The 26,869-nt window shown below is 38.6% G+C and overlaps 1 protein-coding gene across 1 annotated transcript in view; it reads right to left on the bottom strand.

The window, feature by feature from the left end:
- The window catches only part of INPPL1 (inositol polyphosphate phosphatase like 1), a 1,746,155-nt gene that overhangs the window by 237,813 nt on the left and 1,481,473 nt on the right, over positions 1–26,869 (bottom strand). Inside the window, exon 21 of the mRNA XM_044073026.1 lies at positions 23,318–23,406. Coding sequence (XP_043928961.1) covers positions 23,318–23,406 — 89 coding nt within the window. The remainder of the gene's footprint in view (positions 1–23,317; positions 23,407–26,869) is intronic.

A 26,869-nucleotide genomic window follows, 5' to 3' on the forward strand; every position in this document is an offset into this window, starting at 1 on the left:
ATGAAAGCTGGACCTAATATGAATTAGCTACTTAGTATCTTTAAGGATGACATACAATTGCTCTGGTCTTCTGGAGTGATGACTACATTACATGGCTTATCAGAAATCTTCACAATCCATCAGAGATGGAAAGTTGAAATCAGAGACATTTAGCATTAGTAAAGATTGAAAAACGTGGGTGAATTATCAAAAATGGAGCTCACTTTAGAACAGCCTGTCATCTGTTGCACTGCATTACCAAAATAAACCATAAAGGAATACACCACCCCCAATATACCTAAACCCGTCCATTTGCTGTTTTTTTCCTTCTACCTCTTTCTCTACCTCTACATATACACATATACACACACACACACACATATATATATATATATATATATACATGGATGAAGTCAGAGTTTTAAATAAAGGTATGAAATTCATACCAGCATCTAGAATTACTTTAACTGAAAATATCATAGAGTTAAAAACTTTTGTAAGGAATATCATGCTTAAGCTACAGTTTAATGCATATAATGATAATCAAAAAGTATGACAGTAATACACATACAAAATGTTTTGTTAATTTGAATGAAAGGGACAGACAAGCTATAGAAGTTTTATGTCAGGATAACTCTATTTCAGTTTTTATAGTTTTTATAGGGATACTATGTTGGATATGCTCAAAGATGCAACTGTTTATGAATATAGTGATGCTACATGGGTCAAAAATGTAATATGATAGATAATGCCCTGTTTGAATGTCAACAAAGTGGTCTAATTAATTATGATCTGTATAATTATCAGAGTTCCTGAACCTGTTGTACCTTTAATTCAGGGGTTACCTAAGATACACAGACATCCAGTTACCCCCCCCCCCCTTTGAGGCCAATCATAGCGGGACAGGGTTGGAACACAGAACCTTTGTCCATATATGTGGAACACCATATGAAACCAGTTCTAGCTAAAAATAAATACATTTTGAAGGATACACAACATTTTTGGGGGGATTTGTTTGAACATGTCAACAGAACACCTCCCATTGACAGTCTACTGGTCACCATGGACGTGAAATTCTTATTTACAATGATCCCTAATGATTTGGGTCTACAGTATCTGAGGCAATACTTAGTGGAAGATGCTACTTATGAACCAAGAATAATAGATTTTTTGTGTTTCCTGGTGGAGATCATATTGGAGAATAATATTTTTATATTTGAGGAAAGAATGTACACGCAGTTGGATGGCGCAGCTATTGGCCAAATAGGAAAAGGACATCATCTTAAGAGGGTTCAATGTGGTATTTTATCGAAGATTTGTGGATGACCTCTTCCTTTTGTGGGAATGTGGTACTGAGGCATTGGAGTCCTTTCTTGTCAATATGAATAACAGTACAACATTTTTAGAACGTATGGCTAGTAACTCTCCAATTTTTATTGATTTCTTGGATGTGAGAGTTTTGAGAACTGAGGATGGGAGCTTCCAAACCAAGATCTTTAGGAAAGAATGTCATAGAAATACCTACGTTCATAGGAGCAGTATGCACCCCTCCTATGTATTCACTAATGTCATGAAGGGACAAACCCTGAGAGTTTCAAGACTGACAGTAGATAATCAGAGAATGGAAACAGAAATGGAACTTCTGGAAAATAAATTTGTCAGTAGGGGATATAGCAGACAGGAAGTCAAGTCTACAGTGGAGGGAACTAAACATTCAAGAAATAAAGAGGCAAGACCATTTTTTTCTGAACAGCAGACCAAGACTCCACATAAAATATAACCGAAAGGATTCATGAGAATCCCAGTTACATATGCAAGTAACATTAAGTTGTTACAGAATGTCTTCAGTAGGAAATGGAATATATTATGTGCTGATGAACAGGTAAGGGCTCTGGTGGGAGACTATCCACACTATGCATATAAAAATAAAAAAAAATCATTAAAAAGACTATTATAACAAAATTTCTAGTCTCCCACCAGGACACAAGTGCTCTTCAGCAATTACATTCTGCTTGCCGAGCACACTCAAGCAAATCTGCAGTCTGCGGCTGCCACTCTACCCATACAGTATAAGCAGGAATCAGTGCTGCAAACTAAACAAGGATATACATTTTGAGCCTCAAGGGCAGGGTCAGTCCAACCAGGCATTCTACTTGTATGTTTTATGAGAGTGAAACTATTACATTAGCAGTATTTCTTAGTACTTCTCAGCTTGCTAATAAAACTGACTGTTGTAGCCTTGTGTCCAACCCCCCCCCCCCCCGCTGGTACAGTAATCCTAACTGTCCAATAGACAGTATACATTTAATTCACATCCCTGTGACTAAATTAACCATCAAGCTTTCTACTACTACTTTCTACTTTCAACTCTCAGTGCTTTCTGCCTTAGTTTGTATCACCTGGAGGCCCACCTGTTTATTTGCATCTCTATACATTCCCCTTCATTGATAATGTATCTCTCTACTCTAATCTGTGCACAAACTGGTTACGAATCAGCAAGTCAATGTAAAGACACACTCCCAACCTTAATAAACTTTGCTGTCTCTTCTCTCCTTCACTTTACAGGTAGTTTGAACTATTATTTACCCCCTCTGAGGCCTTCACTGATTTCCACTGATTGCCTCTGGTTTCTTTGCATTCCACCTGGTTTACACCCCTTGTGCTATCTCCCTCTCCCAATTCAAAGACTATATTAGAATCCTGTTGAGCATGGAGCCATCTTTAAATTTCTAGTCTCCCATCAGGACACAAGTGCTCTTCAGCAATTACATTCTGCTTGCCGGTAAGCCATTAGACCTCATGAATTTGTTTTAAAAGTGTTCAGATTTGTAAAGTAATACTTTTTTCTCTTGTCTTGGTTGGCTCTGGCCCGCTCCGTTCACCCTCGCTAATGCTCGGGCTCTCTCCGCTCCCCTGCCCTGCCCCCTATTCCCTCCCGCCCCCACTACCTCTTCATTTATAGTAATCACAGCCACACCCACAGCTCACCCTCATATCACCTCCACCAATCACAGCTCCTCAAGTCATATCACATTATACCACACCAACTTGCTCCACACAAAATACTCCCAATCACTCTTCATTCCCACTAGGCATTTTTTACATCACCCACACTACTTCCCCATCCACATATAGTGCAACCCTATAATTCCTATTCAGAACCCCCCACCTAGAAACAATTTAAACTTTATAACCATGACTATCACACAACTAAGTCTAGTATGTCTTCTCATAATTCTTTACAACACCACAAGTTATCACTCTAGCAATATCCCTAAATTTAGTAGCACAACACTGCATTATGCACTCTCGTATACAGACACCACACATTATAATATCTGCCCACAATTATTCAAGAACTACATAACGGACCAATTCAGAACTAAACACAAATGCTCTCATTCCTACTCCAAAAAAACACAGTACTTTCTCACACTCCTCACCAAACTCCAACATCTGTATAACCATTTTAACTCCAGGCTCACTATAAGTGGGGATATCCACCCCAACCCAGGCCCAAATCCATCCTGTCCAACACAAATGTCAGAACATAACATCCCCAGTTTCTTCATCCCTGGGCAAATCAACAGCAGCAGCAAAACCAACCATCTTTTAATGCTAAATATTAATATTAGAAGTATCAAAAATAAAATCCCTGAACTCCAGGCCACAATAGCACACTACTCCCCCGACATAGTTGCTTTAACAGAAACCCGGCTAAATAAAAACATAGCTAACTCAGAAGTTCTCCCTACTGGCTACAATATCATTAGACAAGACAGACCACTTCGTAAAGGGGGTGGAACTGCCTTACTCTACAAGTCCAACTTAACTGTCTGTCAATTACCAAACTCCTACCCCTCCCCCAATAATTGGGACATACTTATCTCACAACTTCAACTTCACCCTAAAAAGGTCATCACCACAATTGTGATCTATATTCCACCAGGTAATATACCTGCTAGCCTTGAAGACTTCTTATCCTGGTGTTCTTCCACATACTCACAAGAAACCCTTATTCTGGGGTACTTCAACCTAGATTGGCTCACCTGTATATCAGAACCACCAAGTAATCTAATAAATCTCCATGGCTACCAGCAGCTAGTCCAAATTCCAACTAGATGTGATAAAAAATCTAAAAGGGAATCCATCCTTGACTGGGTCCTAACTAACAACCCCACATTGTACCCTCACACAGGCAGTCTCCCAGACACCTTAAGTGACCACAACATAATATACTTTATACGTAGTAGAACAAGCATATGCAAAACCACTAACGATATATCCACTAGAAACACAAAAAAATTCTCTCCTGAGGTCCTCAACACTTTACTCTGTAACTGTGACTGGACCCCCCTAAAACCCTCCCACTTGACCAGGCTGTAGCATATTTCAACAAAACATTTCTACAACACTTAGACACTGTCGCTCCATTCCGCAAAATCAAGGTTAGAACCTCTACAAACCCCCGGCTCAGTAAAGAATCCAAACAAATCCTCAAAAGTCCAGAGACACTGCCTGGCTTTACTATCAAAAAACAAAGAAACACAAATCCTAAGTACCAAGAACTGCGCAACTGTGCAAAAAAATGCATTAGGCTGGACAAAAAATCCTACTACACAACATTACAAACTAAATACCAACACAACCCGCAAAAATTTTGGGAAAATGTAAACCAGCTACTAAAATCCACCCAAAAGGCTACCCCCAAACCAACCACCCCTGACACTAAAGTTCCCATCGAAACACAATTCAACTCCCACTTTCTGAACTCAATTCGATCCTTGGTATCACAGGACAGTTCCTTCCTCACTATTCCCCCCCCCCCCAACACAAACAAACACTAATACAAGCTTTACCCTGCACTTCAATCAAAAGCATGCTCTCCAAACTAAAAACCTCATCAACAGCAGCCGACCTACTCCCCAGCTATTTCTTGAAACTCACAGCAGATGCTACTGCTATCCCAGTTTCCACTCTCATAAACAGATCAATTGTTGAAAACTATGTGCCCAAACTCTGGTAAATATCCTATGTTACACCCATACATAAAGGCGGGATCTCCACTGAACTTAATAAGTATAAACCCATTGGCTTTACTCTTCCCCCCTGGCCAAAATCCTAGAAAAATGCATCCATACCGAGATGCTAAACTATCTCCTAGACAGCAACATCCTGTCACCTACTCAGCATGGTTTCAGACCCGCCCATAGTACCACTACAGCCCTCCTCTGCTTCACAGACACAGTAAACCGTCTCAAAAATGAAGGCCTACAAGTGTCAACTCTTTTTTTGGATATGTCCAAAGCATTTGACACAGTCTCACACCAAATCCTGCTAAACAAACTAAACCAATATAATCTATCAAATTCCACTCTTACCTGGTTCCAAAGCTACTTAACTTACAGGTACCAAGCTATGAAATGGGAAAAGTCTCTCTCTCCTCAGCTGCTCATAACTACAGAAGTCCCACAGGGTTCTATCTTAGGACCACTACTATTCACAGTCTTCACAAATGACCTCCATACCTCCACACAGCATGCATCTATAATTCAGTATGCAGATGACACTACCTTAATCTGAGCTGCACAAAACATTCCCACCCTCCTGCAAACAACTCAACTAGCATTTTCTGATGTTGAAAACTTCCTTACCAAAACCCAACTTATCCTCAATCCAAAGAAAACTCAGCTTATGATTATAACCAGTTCTAACAAAAACACTAACAGTCAATTCACTATCTACTCCACAAATGCTACTCCAATTGCTCCAGTGGCACAGGCTAAGCTATTGGGAATAACCATAGTCTCCCACCTAAAATTTGATAGTCATTTCAACTTAACTATTAAAAAAGTACATGCCAAACTGGGGTCACTCTACCGTATCAAACCATTTCTTACCAACAACACAAGATCAGCCATTGCTCGCTCCCAACTTCTATCCACTCTACTCTATGCATCTACCATTCTGACTAATCTCAAGAAAACTGAACTAAGCAAAATGGAAGCCTGCTATAACAGAATTGCCCGCTTTGCTGCAAATTGCTCATATAGAACTCATCACTATACTGCTTTGAGACAGCTCCACTGGCTTGAGCTGCCCAACCTCCTAACCTACAATCAGCTCTGCCTCTGTCATTCTATCCATTACCTCCCCAATAAGTGTCCTGCCCTCAAAAACCTAGTACAACATCACTTAGCCAAACGGCCTCTTAGATCATCAAGCAAACTACTACTAGAAGTCACCAACAGCTACAATAGCTTTGGAGATGTACTATATAGTAGTTCAGTGGCTAAAAAATGGAACTCTGTCCCTACTAGCATTCAAAACACATCATTGAAAGCCTCCTTTAAAGACCTAATCAGGCAACATCTCAAGCAAAGTTGGCAGTGCCATGATTGCTCCCCAGGCTAGTGAAAACGGATAACATATACATACTAAATTTAGTGCACTTGATAATAGTTTTCAGTCTTACAAACACTGGCTAATCTACAATGTATGTACTGTACCTGTGTACTATGTATGTATTCTACCTATGTTCCAAATTTCAGCTGTACACCACAAATCTATTAATTACCTTTATTTTTAAAATTAATATTTTTTTGTTTGTTTCTCTCCACTGTAAATGTTTATGTGCTGCATACCACTGTAAAAACAGGTCTCTTGTAATTTGTGTGTATACCGATCATGTCTAAATAACTAAATGTGTCTGTAATTTTTCTTTGTGGAGCTTTTCTCCCCAGGCCTCTGCTGAAAAAGGGCCTTTTCGGCTCAGTCAGACACCCTCGGTTAACAAATGTAAAATAAAAATAAAAATAATAAATAAAATGTGGTCCTAGAAGCAAAAAAAGTAGCATCAACCCGGAACATGGCATTGAATATGGTACATTTCCCTGTAATAGGTGTAATTGCTGTCATATTATTAATAGCAGTGGGAATTTCGATCAACCGGACACTAGGAAAGAACATAGTATTAGGTTAAAGCAGATTGTAACAATACTAATATTGTGCATCTGGCTTATTGTGTTATCTGTCAATCATTTTATATGGGCATGACTACTCGCAGGTTCAGAGACTGCATAAGAGAACATCTTTATGATATATCTAGACACACAGAAATTAATGCTCTTTCAAAACATGTGATGGAAATGGGAATACAACATACATTTAAGTTTTTGGTGATAGAGAAAGTGTATATAGGTAAGGGGGGGTGCCATCAGGAATATGGTAGAAACTAAAGAATTAGAGTGGATAATAAGGATGAGGGCCACTATGGGCAGGGGATTAAATGAGAAAATCTCTATTCAGCCCATTTTATCCAACAGACCGCTTAGAAGGTGACTAATTTGCTATAAATATTAAAGTGTTTATTTAAATTGTTATGGCTGCACATGTGTTTTTGTTACATGTATACAGCTTTTTATATATAACTCAATCATATAAATGTTAACATTAGTGTACATACATTTTAGAATGAGTATTTTTAAAATGTGTTAGTAACAGTGCTATTGCTTTAAATATAACTGTGTGCTTAATTGGAGATGTGTGTGCATTGGCTGTAATTAGTTTAAAATAGAGGCAATTGGACGAATGTATTGTCTGATGAAGCAGCTTTGAGGCTGTGAAAGCGCTAATCTGGTTTTTATCTTATGTGCAATAAATTTTATGATCGATTTGGCTGCTCCCAAATTTTTACAATTCAATTCTCAAGTTGTTTCATATCAGACTTTATCTTGGCATGCATGATGTAAACCAAACAGCACAGACCTTGTAGCCTTGTCTTTTGCTCATCCTCCACAATTTATACATTTTAGGGCAATGCCTTGCAGAGTTCAGAAAAATGTTACAACGTTGTCTCCAACGTACTCACTTTCTAGAGAAGAGTTTTAAATTAATCAGTAATGTATGATTTGTTTGAATAATAGGGATGAGCTATTCTTCAACATTACCCACAAAAAGGCAAATACTCTAATTTTAGCTGAAGAAAAAAACAACCACCAGAAGTCACTTTAGCAGTTTTGCTCCTTTACTTCCAGAACTTCATCAGAATAAAGAATGAGACATCACGCAACATTTAAATCCACTTTTTGTGACATCATCATTCAATTATCCAATCTAAAAACATACTTAACCAAGTCAATTCCATAAATAATTACAAAAGTTTACAAAAAATGGTTGCAGAATACATTTCTAAAAACTCATCTAAATGGATTTATATTTTAACAAACTCTTACTGAAAATGGCTTCATTCAGACCAGGACAAAAATCAGCACATAGAAAAAACTGCCATTTAAGTTTCAAAACCTCTAAATAGTTATTAAACTGTTCAACAAAGAAATCTAAATCAACTTTTTGAATAACTAAAAAATTAAATTTATGAAAAGACCCGCAACTCATACTGTTGTCTTGGTAGGGCATTGCTAAAATCTGATATGTTCACCAATACGACACCCTAATGTACCCTTAGGGCAAATATATTTCTGTAACAAAGACCTTAGTGAAATTATAGGCACCAAACCTTGTTTTACATATAAGAAAACTTCTAATTTAAAGTACTTGCTAGAGCATGGGAAGAAAGATGTTTGCCCTAGGGTAGGACCTTTTGGCACCTTTCCATGTAAAGGATGCAAGTTTTGTAGATGTATCTATCCTGAGAGCAAATATACTTTTGGACACCTAAAATTTGTATTCGAACCCAAAGGGAGATATACTTGCAAGAGTTCAGGCTTAGCATATATGGCTGTTTGTTGTTCTTGTCATTGCTTTATGTAGGCAAGCCAACTAGGACATTGGAGTGTCGTACTGGTGAACACATGAGAGCAATAAAAAACAAGGATGTTAACAATGCCCTAGCAACAGTGGTGAATCTGGCCAGTTGTATCGATAGGATGGCTCAAACTACTTTCATTTCATCCTCTTCAGCCAATATTACTAATTTGGGCCCGAATGGGGCAGGAATGGCTGCTTTAAATGAAAGTTTTAATAGCAGCAGCATTACTCCTGTGCAGAGACAATGGGAAGTGAGCCCCAGTCAATCTAGAGGGGTGGATCTACGTAATACGCAGAATTCAGGTTCAGCCCAAGGCGGGTCTTGCTACAATGGGTGTAATACCTTTACATGATGGCTGGAAGGGGAAAAGGAATGGCGGTCGGATTCGTGGCATTCCCCAACAGCAAATGATGGGACTGTGAATGAACAACTGGCCAATTTGGATAAATTAACGTTGGAAAATAATTATTTAAGGGAGTGTGTGCGTACCGAGCATGTACCTAAGGGGCTCAGAGCATGGAAATACCCTTCAGGCTTGGTAGGAGACTCCTCACTCCATCTTAAACTTCTTGAGTTATTTAATAGACATGGCTGTGAACTTTTGGGATGTCTCATTAGAGACAATGATCGCATAATGACTGAGTTGCTTGAAAAAAATAATGTTCTTAATAGAAATGTACAGGCTGATTTATTATTTGAGAGTAAAAAGTCTGAATATTTTAAAATGTCTGTTAAAACAGATGATACTATTTCTGATTTGAAACAAAAAAAGGTTAGTAAATTTTTAAGGGATGAGAAAGATTACCAACAACATAGGGCTTACCCATTACCATCTTTGGGACAACAAACAAGTAATAGAGAATAATTTGATACTAATTTTATTTATTTTACATTTGTTGACTGGGATAGTCCAACTGGATACATGTCCATTTTCAGCAGAGACCTGGGGAGAAAAGCTCCAAGGTAAGCAGTTAAGTTTAAAAATACAGTATTTACAGTAGTTAACATACCTAAACAAGCAGTTAAGTTTAAGATACAAATATTTACAGTGGTTACAAACCTAAGCAAGTTATACAAGTTCCAGGGTTAAAGAAAATATCGAGAGGAGGTCATCATTAATTAACACACGTCAGCCAAAAATACTGTTATTAACTCATACAGTAAGATTCAGATGCAATATTTACAGTGGTTACATACCTAAACAAGTTTAATGATAAACGTAAGTATAGGTCAGGATTAAGTGTCACAGGGTAGGCTAAATTACTGTTTTTAACTCATTGTAAAGGAGAGTTAGTCAGGTTTGCTACATTGACATAGCCAGTTTAGTGTCAAATGTTGTTTGAGTCTAGTCTTAAATTGGCCAATAACAATAGCAATAATGATGGCAATGTGATTAATACTCCTGACCCTTTAGAATACCCCCCTCTGAGGAGGTCCGAGAGATTAAGGAACAAGAAAGGAGAGACACTTATTACAACCATTACTACCTGACACAAACGAGGAGAAACTGGAGGGGGAGGGGGAAGAGACATTGAGTGACCACAACAGTTCAGGTTTAGTTATTCTTACGAATAAGGGAGGAGACTTCAAAGTATGCAATTATAGTGACACTGTTTTACACAGGGATATAGCAGATCTTTTTGAAAAAGGTTTAACTTTTGTACCTAATAGAATGGGAACATTGTATCTAACCTTGATAGATCTAAAACTATACACAAGGTAATTCAATTTTGAATTCATTTTTAAAGGGACACCTACCAACAATTTACCGCTAGTACACGTGTAAAAAAGCTAGCACTTTTAACCCCAGCTTGTATCCCTCGGTCCTGATTTTCGAGAAAATGCGTGAAAAGGACATTAGGGATATGTTTAGTAATAGTAAAAGTGATAATATACGACAAAATAATCTGAATGATGAAAAAAATGAAGTTATTAAAACAGATTTGTAATAATTCAGAGCTAAGGGTCGTGAAACCTGACGGGGGGGGGGGGGTGGACTAGTTATCATGAATAACAACTTTTATGAGGATAAAATGTTTACAATATTGTATGGGGACACCTATGAGGAGATCAGTTTAAATGAAAAAAAAAATTTGCTACAGGAAAGTAGATGTTATGTTAGATGATTTAGTTATGAACCAACAAATTAATATGGAAGAATTTCAATTTATGGCTGTTGAATATCCAAAAATTCCTACAATTTTTGGGGCCTCCAATATACATAAAGATTTAATGGACCCTCCCCTCAGACCAATAGTGGATGCTAAGACTTACCCTATTGCCAGGTGTATTGACACACAGCTTAAACACATATTGAAAGAATGCTCATGGATCCTGAAAGACTCCTGGGACTTTTTGTCAAAAATTAATAGTGACATGTATGATGACACCTTGACTTTCATAACTATTGATATTTGTGACTTATTTTCAGTTATACCACATGACACAGTGTTGAGTGGTTTTACCAATATCTTTGTCAATACATTACACTTAACCATAACTGTATTTTAATCATTAGGAGTCTTATGGAAACAGTATTAGATACAAATATCGGTACTTACGTATTATCGCAACCAGACTTTCGCGGTTGCGAATCTCAATTCCTTCAATACAGACAACGGCATGAAACAGTGCAAAGTGTTGCTAAAAGTCATTTTTGCTGTCCCAAAACGTCTCCACTACCTTCACAGACAGAAAATCATTAAAAAAATCCTCTTCCTGTTTATCGTGCATAAAGGACGCACACTTGAATTGTCAGGAAAGCAAACTGTTGAATGGAATATTTCTACCATAAGGAGGGATGGGAAACACAGATACAGGCATAATCTTTTTGCTAAAGTAAGACTTTTTTCAAAATGTGTAAACATAGTGGACAGTAAAGCATTGCAATGCGAAAGTTGCCGTACAGTAATGATTGTCAAAATTGAGGGTGGATGATGTTGATAGCTGAGACTATGGGTTCTTGATTCCAGGTACTAAGAACATTTCCCATAGGGAACATGTTACTGCGTGTGAAAGTGCTTCTTCTGGCAGTTTGTGGCATGTTTGCACCTCAGCATATGTTTGATATTTGTTAAAAATATAAGCGTAGAGTAAAAGCATCGTGTTTGTGTGTGTGCCTTGTTATGTGGGGGAGACAGGTGAGCAATTACAGTGAGTAAGACAGCATCTCTGACAGTTGAAGCGTGTATGCACTTTACTGCAGCTACATGACATGCTGGCGTTAAAGTGCATACCTGAACAGCGACATAAACTTTGTACTTTTTTACTGAAAACCCTGCCTAAGACAACCCTCAGTGTGACAAAAATCATGTTGTCTGACACTGTCACACCATTAACACTTACATTTAAACATTGGGAAGCAACCGTTATGATCACAAAAATCTGGTTGCGATAATACGCAAGTACCCAAATATCGTTATATTCAACAGCACCTGTTTAAGCGAGTAAAAGGTGTAGCAATGGGGGCAGCATGTGCCCCCATAATTGCTAATACTGTTTTAGCATTTTGGGAAAGGGACATTGTTTTCAAAAGCCCCTTTGCCAATAGTTGAAAGTTCTATGGTCATTACCTTGATGATATCATTATTCTCTGGAACAAAGATAGTTACAAGTTAGATACATTTTTTAGAATTTATAAAAGCTAGCACGGATTTTTTGGAGTTTACACATACTATCAGTAATGAAGAGATTAATTATTTAGTTATTACTATCAAAAAGGATGGAGCCCTAGGACAATTCACCTCTAATATGTTTCGTAAGCCCACGTATTCAGTCTTTTACATTTTGATAGCAGTCATCCCCTCTACCAAAAGAAATCATTAGTCAAGGGTCAGGGAGTACGACTAGCCAGAATGGTTTTTGAATATCATGAATACTTGGAGTAAATGGAAATTTTAAAGGAAATGTGAACACATAGCGGGTACCCTGAGATGTATAAAATTCTGAATGATGTTATACAAAAGAGAAATAATGGATTCTTTGTTCCTTTACTTGGTTTAGGTAATGTTCCACAAAAACAGGACAAAGAGGATAGCACTAGGCAATTTAGAAACACAGGCATATTTAGTTTTATTCAACATTTTTATAAAATGAATGATAATATAAAACATAATTGAACATTTTTCATACAAATGTTGAACAACCTGAATTGGTGGGGACTAATCCCAATATTGTACATAAAAAGGATTGCTGCATCAAGAATATGCTGGAAAGACGCACGTATATTCTTAATAGTGAAGGGGGTATGACAAGATGTGGCTATTGTATGCAGTGTCAACATATAACTGAAGGAAAGGAAATTAACATTCCCAGTTATGGAAAATATAAATTTAATGGCAGGTTTTGTTGTAGCAGTAAAGCAGTAGTGTACCTTGCTTTATGTTCCCAATGTCCGAGTTTTTATACTGGGAAAACTAGAAATGCCCTTAGAAGCAGGGTGTATCAACACTACTATGATATTAAAAGAAGGGAGAGTAAAAATGCCTTGGCAGCACATATTATGGCCAATTTAGGTCATAGTTTTAGATTTTTCTAGAACAGACAAAGTTGTGGGGAAAGGGTGGCCCATTGAATGACCTTTTAGAGCTATCTGTATTAAGATGGCAGATTAGGACCAATGCAAGTGAACCCCCTGGTCTTAACAGTGGGGTGTCTATAAGCCCTGTCCTTAGATTAAAGGCACAATTTTAATGTAATATTTATAGTTCAGTGTGTTTTATGTAGTATGTTTTTAGAATCTTTATTTCTTTATATGTAATGTGTCATAATAACTATCATGAATTTTTGATATGCATTTATGTTTTTGAAGTGTGGTTCCTTTTAGGGACTTATTATGTAGTTAATTGACTAATTATCTAAATATGTGCATTTATAAGCCTGTTGTGGTATGGCTTTAATCATTCTGAAGAAGTCTCCACTGAGGAGACGAAAGCACTCAAAGTACACAGTAGTTCCTGTTATCGGCTTCTTTGCTTGTGTTTAAACTTTTGAGTTTTTAGAAGTGTATTCTGCAACCATTTTTTAGACTTATGTAATTATTTAATGAATTAACAAGTATGTTTTTAGATTGGATAACTGAATGATGAAGTAAAGGAACGAAAGCGCTAAAGTGACTTGTGGTGGTTGTTTTTTCCTTCAACTGGCATGGTGGTTCTGGAGATTTTGTTTTTAGTAGTTAACCTGTTCCTCATTCTGTTTGTGAAATACTCTCATTTTGGCTTGTGAAGACTGCTTTTATTAATCTAACTACAAAATTAATCAATGTATACAATAAATAAAGAAATAAATTACAGTTGTCATTTGCTTTCACTAGCTCCCTGAATTAGCAATTGTTAAGTCACAGATGGCAGACCACAGCTTAACTTTCACACCTAGCAAGACAGTGAGGAGTGGACGTCCTGTGATTGGCTTTAAGGATTTAAGTTTTGAACACCTAAAGCCCTGCTTTTTTACATCTTTGTACTTAAGAAACCATAAATAAGCAATGAAAAGCTTTTACCAGCTTACAGAAAGCAACAATTAGAGTAATTCAATAAAAAGAAGCAAAGAGATTGCCTTCATAGATCATCTAAAGAAGATAATGAGTCACAGCATTAGTAGTACAATTTATAAGGAGAGTGAAAAGTTAATGTATGAGGTAGGGCTGAGTCACATTAAATAGACCCAAACTGTATTCTTTGCAGAGGAGATTCGAAATACATGATCATGACAGTATGGATTCCTTTATGGTGCTTACTCTGGAGCATAGCATTAAAATACCATAAAGAGTGTACTTCTGATGCATAAGAAATGCACAGAAAATCAATATAGGATGAAAAACACTTTCAGTTTTAGGGTATAATGTAGATGGTGAATCAAGAGAAACAAAGGACTGCCTTATTCACCTTTCCATCATCTGAATGCCCGCTGAGTAAATCTGTCACAGACAGGAATACATTTTACTTAAATTTACCTCCCAGATACATGAAACAAAAATTATTGTAGAAATCTCCCCTGAAAACCAACATCAGCCATCAAAGAGGAGGACCAAGGTAAGACTGAAAGAATTTAAACTTTTGCTCAACTCTTTAACAGTCCCATTTCCCCAGCAAAAGTAGCACAATCAACCTCGTATAGGTGCTAGGTAAAACTTGGTGAAGCAACAAGAGAGGAATAAAGTCAATAACCACAACTCTACCTGTACCTGTAAGGATGAATACTGCTATAAGGCACAAGACACATGAAAAATATATCAGTTATGGGATTAAAAAGACTTTTGCTATGGCAGCTAAGAATATGTGGGAAGAGACTAAACAAAAGATAATACAAACATTGAGAAACTGGAAAGTCTTATTTATGGATATGGTTCATAGGCTGGCACTAGGCTATCGGCCCCAGGGCCTATACAAGCCTAGCCATAACAATTCTCTGGCTATTTCTTCCCACAATATTTACTTCCCTAGACCCCTGTCTAGCAGGGCGACTGACGTGATCCCCAGGGTGAATTTCCTATCTTCCATCCAATCATCAAGGTTCCATTTAAAGAGGGCCAAAGAGGCGCTCTGCTCGACATGTATGGGCAGTCTATTTCACAGTCTGGGGAGTCTCTGGGTCAGGAACCTATCCCTCCAGCATGTTTTGTTCATTGTGATGACAAGGTTTAGATTCCTGGAGCGTGTGTCTCTGAGTTATTGGGATTTCTTTAAGTGTACCATGTCCAACAGCTCTGGGTTTGACATGGCCTTGTATGTTAAGCAGAGATCATCTCTTAGTAGATGATATGTGACAGAGTATAGCTGGAGTTTTTTTAGATGGTCAGCATAGGGCATCTGCTTTAGGCATGTGATTCTTTTAGTGAGGTATTTCTGCGGCCTTTCCAGTTGTTGCAGATGTCTTGTCAGGTACATACCAAATGGGGCGTTGTATTCTATAATGGGTCTAATGAGGGATGAGTACAGTGAGACAAAGACCTCCTTTTTTCTGGATGAAAAACCCTTAGTGATGAGGTGTGCCACATAGAAGGACTTCCTGACTGTTGTGGCAATGTGGTTATCGAAGGTGAGACCATTGTCCACCTGTGTTCCTAAGTCTCTTATCACAGTTTCGGTGTTTAGTGTACTGCCACGTATGTGGAAAATTCATGGGTACATGTTTTTTCCCAAAGGGGATAACTATACATTTCTTAGCAATGAGACTGAGCCCATGGCTCTGGCACCAAGCATCTGTTTCTGTAAGGCCCTTTTGTAGAATATCCACATCATTTGGGGATTCAATAATGGCTCCAAGTTTGCAGTCATCTGCGAACTTTGTTAGCCAGAGTCCCTTAGTGTTGGCCTGTACTTCAGAGAAGTAGATGTCAAACAAGAGCGGTCCCAGGACTGAGCCCTGAGGTACTCCAATAGTCACTTGTCTGGAGCTGGACTTGAAGTCGGCTACTTTTACAGTGTGGGTTCTGTCAGTAAGCCAGTTGGCAACCCACTGAATGATGTAGGGATTAATGATCAGCTTAGTAAGTTCATCTATGATTCCAGAGTGGGGGATGGTGTTGAAGGCCTTGGCGAGGTCCAGATAGGCTGTAGGCCTTACCCTCGACCACAGCACTGGAGACTGACTTGAAGAAGACAATCAGGTTCAGGAGAAAAGACTGGCCCTCCACGAACTCATACTGGGTGAGATCCAGTGTTTGAAGGTTGCCACTGTCTTTGTTTATAAGTTCCATGACAATACGTTCCATGGTCTTGCAGATCAGGCTCATCAGACTGATGAGGCAGTAGTTCCCAGGATCTAAGGTGGATCCCCCCTTGTGGAGTGGGATAACTGTAGCTGTGCGCCACTCAGTGGGCACGAAGCCTGAGGCGAGGCTATGATTAAACATGACACTTAGGTGAGGTGCCAGTTCATTTTGTAGTTCATGTAGTACACAGCCCAGGATGTTGTCTGGTCCCATGGATGCTGTATTCTTAGCTTTGGAGAGTGCGTTTTTTACCTGTGTGGCCATTATTACCAGAATTTGGCAATCTTTCGGTATTGAGATGGGTCCTTTAGGGGGTGAAAGGGGATGAAGTTGGCACTGAATCGATCTGCCAGGATAGTGGCAATATCCTTGGGATCAGTATATTTAATGACATTCTGTTGTAGCTCACAGCAGATCTGAGTATTGCCACTTAAATTCTTGGCAGAGCTATAGAATATATTGTGGTTGTCTTTGGAATCTTTGGCAATTTTATTTTCGTAACTAGCTTTGGAGGATTTTATGAGAGATTTTAAGATATAAGCAGTGAACATGTTTGTAGTCCCTGTAGTCTTTTATAAGATTCAGGCATACGTTTATCAACCTGAGGAGGTGTTGTAGACAATAATTAATAAAGAACTGAAGGAATTTATCTGGGAGGGAAACAGGTCAAGAGTTAAGTGTCTAAGCTGATCCTTCCAATAGAACAAGGTAGTTTAGGTTTATGTGATTTGAAGGGATATTTTACAGCTGCACAGTTAAGGCTCATATACATACCATAAGCAGAAGGTTATAATTCAAAGTGGCGAATAACAGCAACCATACAGAATATTATATTCAAATAGCAGAAAGCATTCTAAGCAACCAAGCCAATATGAGACTGGAGAAACTCAAGCAGGAAAGGTAAGAGAGTGAGATGAGGCAAAGAAGACAATGGATTGCAGGCTAGAGACTGCCTTCCCTACCAAGACCTGATCTCAGCTTACATGCAAAGAGAAAGGGATAGGGGGATTTTAAGTGAAAAGCTTGCTCTGGCAGTGTTTTTAGTTGAATCTAGAACAGAAAAAAACTATTAAAATGGATAATTACAAAAGCATATAAAATACTGCATGATAACTATAAGAATCAATCAGAGAAAGTTGAAAAAGATTGGGAAGAGAGACTAGAAGAGCAATTTACAAGAAAACAACAGAAAGACATATATATATATATATATATATATATATATATATATATATATGGCTCCCAAGTATGCAACCAAGTCTGGAAAGTTTAATATCTTTGCTTTGAAGTGTTTGCATAGGTATTTTTATACTCCAAGCAGACTTCAAAGAATTTTCCTAAGGTAGATAGCAAATGTTGGAGGTGTGATGGAAAAGAAACAGGTAACTAAGTATATATGTTTCGGGAGTGCAATGAGTTGGCAGATTTTAAAAATTCCCTGCAGGGTAGCGTATCAAAAATATTTGGTGAGCAAATGACTAAGTGAGGAAATGATTCTTTTGAACTGGAACACAGGATATGAATTGCCTAGACATAGTAAGGCCCTATTAAGTTTAATTCTGTTGGCTGCCAAAAAGCATGTACTAGAAAATGGAAATCAAAAGTGTGTACCAACTGTATTTGACATACTGAACATTATAAAGGTAAACTGGAAAAGGGAAGCAACAAATTACATAGAAGTAAATGGAAACTGTGGGACAATACATGCATAATAATGTTCAGGAGGAGGAGAAGTCAGGTTTAAGGGAAGGCAGGAATTCAGCAACTTTTTGTAATGTTGCACTGGTGATTGTTGCAAAGAATTATATGTGATCTATGCTGTAGTTAAAAAGAAAATGTTATAATTGTTTGTATTCTTTTCTGTTAATTTAGGTTTGTGTACATCTTAGTGATAAATAAAGATGCTTATATATACATACATTGATTGATTGATATATATATATTGATTGATATATATATATATATATATATATATATATATATATATATATATATATATCAATCAGTTACAGCCTCAGAATTAAAATAATCCAACTTTCCATTCTGGACTGAAACTAAAGTACCTCATACTACAGTGATGTGTAGAAGGTAGAGTGGCCAGAGGTAAGAACTTCTATATCTACCTACAAAGGGTTGGAACAAATTCCAAACCTTTCATGCACAGGCACACTTAAATCAATCTGTTCAGAACCTGAATGCTGACTGCAGCTTATGGTACTGACCTGCCTCTGAACCTCACCCTTGGGTACACAATGTTTTCCTGACCTTTTGTGTTCCTTATCAGATTGTACCTTAACTTCCACTTCAATGTTTCATATTAGATTCTTCAGAAGCATAAAAAATATTTGTACTTACCTTGGTACCACCTAACATTTTTGTTGCTGAAGGGGGATTTTACTTTTACTGTTAAAATATTCTCCATCACAAGAAAGAGACATCAGTAAATTAGGTAGGAAAAGGCTCACAAAAGTTGCTTGTTTCTCTCCAAAAATATTCTCGAATCTATATTCTACTTAGAATATATTCAGAAAAACAAATACAAATTCTGCACTGGAAAATAATAGGACATTTTCCCAATCAAAAAAAAATAATAGTCAATGTCAGTAAGACATTTTGAATGCATTAAGTTAACAACTCAGAAAACAGCAGAGGTAAGTCCTATGAACAAGCTAAGACAAGCAAGTTCATGCTGAAATGCATCTGTTCAAGCACTAACAATGCGCTGCTGCTAGTTACCTAATTAAAACTGACTCCCTTAAAAGTAATCAGTTATAGCCAGCTATGTAAAATTACAATAGCAAATAATAAAGCACTGTTAAATGCCTGTACAAAAACTGGACTGAATTAAAAGCTCTTCAGGCTGGTGAGTGAGTCTTCATAATTCAGGGTAACAAAATGAAATGATATGAAACATGCTGCTGTTTGAATTCAATCATTGTATGCTTCAAATGCTAGGAAGGCAGTACTTTCCATGGGAAGGTCTGAATGTTTTGGTTTCAGGCCAGCAGAGCTATGCGACTTATAAAGGAATTAAGACAGTTAGATGAGGTTGAAGTCCAACTACTGCCAGTCAGTGTGAAAGGTGAAAATGGGTATGGTTTTGTTTGAGGCATGTGAATTACTTTTCAAATGTCTCTCTCAAAGTTAGATCAAACAGTAGAGAAAGGATGGCAAGACAGAATGAGATCAGTATGTATGTGTGGTACCATCCCATGCAACAATTCAATATTCATAAAGCATACAGACAATAAGACACGGTACACCAGACAGGTAGGTATACATGAGGATTATAAAATCCAAGAAAATGCTCAGCAAACTGATTCCTCTCCAAAAATATTTACTACAGACAATCCTAATCACACGGAAAGCAAACAAAAACTTGCGGCCTCTCCAGTTGTTGCAGGTGTCTAGTGAGGTACATGCCAAATGGGGCACTGCACTTGATGATTGGCCTAATGAGGGAAGAGCAGAGGGAGACAACGACCTCCTTCTTCCTGGATGAAAAACCCTTAGTAATGAGATGTGCCACATAGAAGGACTTTCTGACCACAGTGGCAATGTGGTGATCAAATGAGAGGTTGCTGTTAACCTGTGTTTCCGTATCTCTTATAATGCCTTCTGTGTTCAGTGGACTACCATCGATGTGGTAATTCATGGGAACTGGGTTTTTCCCAAAGGGGATGATGACATTTTTTGGCAGTGAGCCTTAAGGCCATGGTTCTGGGACCAGTCATTGGTCTCACTGAGGCCATTCTGTAGGATGTCAACATCACTTGGGGAGTTAATAATAGCTCCCAACTTACAATCATCTACGAACTTTGTCAGCCACAGTCCCTTCATGTTGGCCTGGACTTCAGAGAAGTAGATACCAAACAGGAGAGGACCCAGGACCGGAACCCTGTGGGACTGCACTCGTGACTAGTCGGCAGTCTGACTTGGAGTCAGCTACTTTCACTCTGTGGGTTCTGCAAGCCAGTTTGCAACCCACCTAGTGATACAGGACTTGATGTCTAGCTTAGTGAGTTTTTCTACAAGTCCTGAGTGGAGAATCTGAGTAATGTCGTAGAGGTTCTTTACATAACTATATAAGGACTTGTGGTTGTATTTACTATCTGCTGCAAGTCTGTTTTCATAGCTAACTTTAGAGGATTTGATGAGGGATCTCAACTTTTTGTTGAGGCTGATAAGGGTTTTTTTCCAGTCTTGGGACTTCACCTTATTCCGCATCAGTTTCCTCCATCTGTTGTAGAGTATGCTTATGGCAGGGGGAACCACCAGATTGGATTCCTTTTTTTGGAGGAGAGTGTCTTGGTTCTACTGGGTATGGTGAGATCCATGCATTTGTCAGTGTGTTCGTACAGTGCATTGGTGTATGATTCGGCAGTCATGCAACTATTACCCATTTGCATGGGTGCCGTGAAGTTAGCCACCTCTGTTTTTAGGAGCCCAAAGTTAGCTTTGGAGAAGTTTTTCATGGTGGTTACATTTGGGGGCAGGGGTGGGAGGGATGTGAATTTCCAAAGTGATTAGTTTGTGGTCGGATCTAATCGGGGAGGAGTTGACTATTGGTGTAGAGCAACGGTTTCCTATGTTAGTAATGACTAGGTCAAGGATGTTGCTACCTCTAGTGGGGGTAAGAACAAGCTGGTCCAGGCCACTGGAATTAATGAATTCCAGGAAACGTTGGGCAAGTGTATTGGTACATGAGCAGTTTTCCCAGTTAATGGAGGGGTAGTTGAAGTCGCCCAGTATGAGTGTGTTAGGCTGGACTCTAATATTCTCCAGCGTGCTTAGGAACGTGGAATGTGAGGCTTGGGACATGGTTGGGGACCTACAGCAGGCTACGACCTGAATCACTGTCTTACCCAATGTTAGCTGCACCTGAAGCATCTCTGATGCGTTATGTTGGGCTATCAGTCTGGAGATGTGTGCATCTTTTATGAATATGGACACACTACCGCTTCGGTCCACGTTCTGGGGCTGAAAGGTGTGGAATGAGTTGTTGCCTGGTAGTGCAGGGGTGTTTTCTGCTGCCTTGAACCAGGTCTCTGTTACAGCACAAATGTCGATGTTCTCCCTTTTAAGGAGTGCTTTGAGCGAGTGCATTTTGAGATTTAGACTTCTAGCATTGAGCAGCATAACCCTATACACTAGGTAAGAATAGCAAAACGTACACTAGCTATGGGATGAATCAAAAAAGTACTAGACAGACAGGTAGCAAACTCAAAACTGTTTAGAAGGGAAAAAATAAAGGCTATACATGAGACATGATGGCAAGGATGCTGCATTTCCATATAAAATAGTGGAGATAATGACTTAGGAATGGAATGTGGTCAATGAAGGTTCAGAAAGGGGGATGGAGGAGTAAATGTATAGTAAGTGCTCAGTGACTGTCTCTGTCGTTTTCATCTTGGTGAGGAAAGATCAGATATAAGGTTGGCCTGACAATCTGACTAATGCTCATGCTACCACCAGACTAGGAGTACATAATCAACTCTATGCATTCCATGAAAGGGCATGTATGCAGGCATCACTTATCCCTGCAGAAAGTGAAACTAGAAATGTGCCTTCATTGCTTACATCCATGGACTGACTCCCATCCACCACATATGACAGAGTGACCTCAAACAGTGGCAGGTCTGTCTCACAGCATCTTCAGGGATAGTCAGAGAAGCCCTATTTCCTACAGCAGAACAAAGGTAGTTGTTGGCAGCTCCATGAATCAGGTCTATATCACTTTGACGAAACGGCAGAAGTTCGTACACCATATGTTCAAACTTTTAACCTCGAAGTGCAAAACCATCGAATACTTAGAACAGCGATTTTTTTCCCAGGGAAAAAGATCGCTGTTCCAAGAAACACACACAACACAAGCACACCAAAAAAACAGGAATCCACACACATACACTTAAAATCCTACATCTAACCCTACACTAAACTGTACATACACTACTATCTATCTACTTACCTTAACCCTAACCCTGAGGTCCGTCACTATTGCATACTCACCTGACCCACGCCGTACCCCTAACTCGCCTATCCCGTCCTAACCCTAAAGTCTGTCACTATTGCAAACCCACCTCACCTGCGCCCTAAACCTAACTCACCTAACCCGCGCCCTAACGTCCGCACAATCGCACACTTACCTGAACCCGACCCGTAACTTTACACCACAGTGCTGAAAATAGTGAAGCCGCAGAAATGGCCAACCAAATTCTTTCCCTGGGAAAGGATTCAGTGTTCCGCGGCTTTGCGATAGACAGTTTTCAAACTTCACAGGTCGAACATATGGTGTTCGAACTGCTGAAGTTTCGACGAACTTATAGGAACCCCAGGAATCAACTAGGTTGCCAAGGAGGTGGGCATGAGGACTGTCTTAGAAGGTTATGCTGGCAAATCTGAAGCAGAGACTGCTATGTACTTGGTGCATAAAACCCTCAAAACCCTAACAAAGAGGCAGATTATGAAAGGACACAACCTGAACAAAAACAGATAAAGCATTCAATACAATGAAGATTGGGTACAGCACACAACAGTCTCAGTCTGGAAGAACATTTGGAATGTACTACAATGAAATGCAAATAAGTCATGTTAAATGCACTCACAGTCAGCATATAAAAAAGACAGTCTGGAAAAACAGAGTTGAAAAGATTCATGAAGGGTGTTAGAAGAGGAAACATTCAGTACACCTAGATGTAACATTAGGTAAGGAAGTTGGGTAGAATAGGAAGTTTCTGTGCCATAATTTAAATACAGTGGCAAATACATCAGTTCCATAGCCTCCTGTGCCATACCACACATTATAAACCATCAGATGCAATATAGGAATAAATACAACTATTACTAGTACTTACTGTTGGCAGCTGCTTAGAAGACCATGCTACTTTCAGAAAGTTAATGTTATCACTGTTCTGGGTGTCGTTCTCACTACTCTTTTTAAATTCTGCAAACAGAAGTGAAAATCAATATCTCAGTAAATTTACTGAATGAAGACAGTACAAAATGCATGTTGGGAGACTGATGCTCTCCCTTTTTTTAGATCATGACACACTGCACACTACACCACATTAAAACTAGTCTAACTTCTACAAACATATTAAACAATCTTTCTTTCTACAGTGAGCACAGGGCAAGCCATAACTTAGGGTGTTCTAAATTACAGAAGACATACTTAGCTTTTCAACCTGCAAAAGCACCAAGTGTGGAACCCTAACCCTTTTATAGGAATGAATATCAAGAAATACCAGAAATAGAGGTTGTACAAATAACTATATGACATACATTCAACTCTGAAAAGTTTAAACATACCTAAACCACTGAAGATATATACAACAATGGCAGTATACAACATGAATAGACAGATTTGAGATTTAAACACACAAATGCTAAAATAAAACGTATATTTACTTTGTTGACAAAGGAATTATCTGTTATTGAAATTAATTTGAACAGGTATGTAATCAACCAGTCGGAATTTTTAAAGAGGAAACATACATATAAAGAAAGACATATGTACATTGTGAGGTGTCACTTTTAGATATTTTGTGATGAAGCACAGTGCAAAATGACACATTTACCCTACATTTGTATATTACACTCTAAATAACTGAATTCTAGATTTAGTCATAAGCAGATAACTGTAAAAACAATCTATTTTCTTCACTAAGCCAAAATGACGGCTATAAGAAATTAAATTATCAACATTTTTTATCAATAACATGTTTTTATCAATAATTCAGTATAACAGTTAAAAGCTAACCTGTAATGAACAGTGACACCCAAACAAGAAATAAGATTACAACTACTCAGTTGTACTGCCTAATTTTTGATGCAAACATTGTTAAAGCCAGGGTAAAAAAAATACAATCAATTTAGTTTAATAAACTCTTGGCAGCAAACATCATAGAAATATACTTCTATATCAACTGGTGCACGAGCGAAAACCCTCCTTGGTGAGTCTAAGGCTAAGAAGAATCTCAAGCAATAAAAAACAAGGTGACAAGAGCTGAAGGACACTGACGATATGAAAGCTCAGAAAGTGGAGTCCTACAGTTCACTTACAAAGAACTCTGCAATATTTTTCCAGTGTTTCAAATGGATTCAGAGCCATCCAAGTAAGACAGGACTATTTTTTTTTATTAACTGGACTTGTACTTGCTTTTTACAGTGATGACTATTGTTTCTGAGCATTTTAAAAGCATTTACTTAAATCTGGGAAAAAGTAATTTCTCTAGTCTGTATGCCTCTAAATCTCTTTGCAAAAGGGCAAATTAGCCAGGGACCTGGCTGTTTGGTAGTTGTTTTATCTGCACTTAAGTTGTTTTGCTGTGCTTTTACATTAAGAAATTTCAGGATCAGGCATCTTGTGGCAGAAAGTGTTTATCTGGTCTTCCTGAGTTGGGAAGCACTGCAAGAAGCTGAAAGTGTGGCTGTTTATTGGGTAGAGAGCATAGGAATCAGTTTATGAGCTGTTTTCTCCACTATAAGTCAGGTAAAGTACAAGGCTCTTTGTTCATGTACACTAAACTCTGCAATGCTTTTACAGTGTTTCAAATACATCCAGAGCTACCCAAGCTAAGATGAGAATATTTGCTTGATTTATTGTACTTATACTTACTTACTTTATGCCGTGACCACTACTACTTTTGAGCATCTTTTAAAACATCTATTTAATTTGGAGGAAAAATAGTCATTCCATTGTTTGTTGGCTTTTCTAGTCTGTGTGCCAACAAATCTCTTTCCAGAAGTTTGAATTTGCCAAAGACTTGGCTGCTTGGTGGCAGTTTGTTGTTTAATCTGCACTTGAGAGCTGCTTTTGCTATGCTTTTACATTAAGAAATTCCAGGACTGGATATCTTGTGGTAGAAAGTGTTTACCTGGTACCTATGAGTTAGGAAGCACTGCAGGAAGCTCAAAGTGTGATTATTTATTGACTAGAGGATACATGCGTTGGTTTTCAATCTTTTTTCTCTGTTTGGAGCTGCCTACCAGGCTGGAGCAGCTAGCAGTGCCTTGTATAGCAGCAAATGCCTAGACAGTAAAATTTACCTAAAAAGTTAGGACCAGATCTAAAACCTGCTATACAGTGTGGCATTGTGCAGAAATGCAGCTAGCTTGTACACTGAATAGCAGTACATATTCTACCATTATATATAGAGGGTGTCCATGGTGGTGCAGCGGTTAGCATTGCCGCCTCACAGCAAGAGGTTCTCGGGTTCGATTCTCGGCTGGGATGACTTGTGTGTGGAATCTGCATGTCCTCCCTGTGGTCATGTGGATTTCCTCTGAGTGCTACAGTTTCCTCCTACCTCCCAAAGACATGCTGTAGGTGGATTGGACACTCTCAATTGGCCTTAGGTGTGTGCATCTTCTCTGGAAGGTTGGGAACCGGGCTGGCAACTCGGCACCATAAAAACTCCACTGTCAATTGTTCTGAGAACCATTATTCAGGTGTGGTGACCACTAACTGGGATAAGCTGAAAGGAGATGATGATGATGATGATTCTACCATTATATAACATCCCGCCCTTATCCCCAGAAAATACCCTAGGAGACCCCTGTTAAAACACAGTCCTTAATCCTAAACAGCCAACCCTATTAGGTCCAGACAACATGGAAATGCAATTCTGAAATGTCTCTGTGGCCAGGCTACTAGATTTGGGCATCATAAGGCAATGCACCAATTGTCTCATGTTCTCTGACAACCATTTAATCATTACAGAAAATAACACGGTATGCGAGAGATGTAGACACACAACTTTCTTGGAGGCAAAAATCTCCCATACAAGCAAGGTTGTCAGGAATACCCAAACTACATCTCTTGCAAATGCTATTCACGCCAGAGAGAGATGGTCTTATGTTAAGGTGCTTTAAGGAAACCTTCCAAAATCTCAAAAGCCTCCAAAGCCACCAAATGGCAAAACTGATCATCAGCAATTACTAAAGCATACCAAACATCTGACATAAGCCTACACCTAATGGTCCCCCAAATGCAAAGCCCATAAGGCTAGCATACACTTTACTTAATACTCTGTCATTGGGGACTCCACTGTGTGACACACAGATGTTCACTCACCAGTTTGGACAAGGAGGAGACAAAAGTTAGTAGCCGCTCTGGAGCCAGGATCCATAATCACATATGTATTCAAGTTATTGTACCCAGGTACCAATATGATTCTATCATAGTCCAAGTGGGTGTAACAGACTCAAAACATACCTCACTGGACTATATGAAAAGACATATAATGGATATCTCATAACACGTGTCACAGATAGGTATGAACCTTGCATTGAGTAGCATTCTACCTTTATCAAGGATGATGCCGTAGTATGAAGATGACTGACTTTAATAATTGGCTTATTTTCTGGTGTCACTCCAGGGGGATCCATTATCTATCAGCACTGGA

Source organism: Protopterus annectens, chromosome 5.part1 (genome assembly GCF_019279795.1).
Source record: "Protopterus annectens isolate FY-2018-M chromosome 5.part1, PAN1.0, whole genome shotgun sequence".
In the NCBI taxonomy this organism is placed as follows: domain Eukaryota; kingdom Metazoa; phylum Chordata; order Ceratodontiformes; family Protopteridae; genus Protopterus; species Protopterus annectens.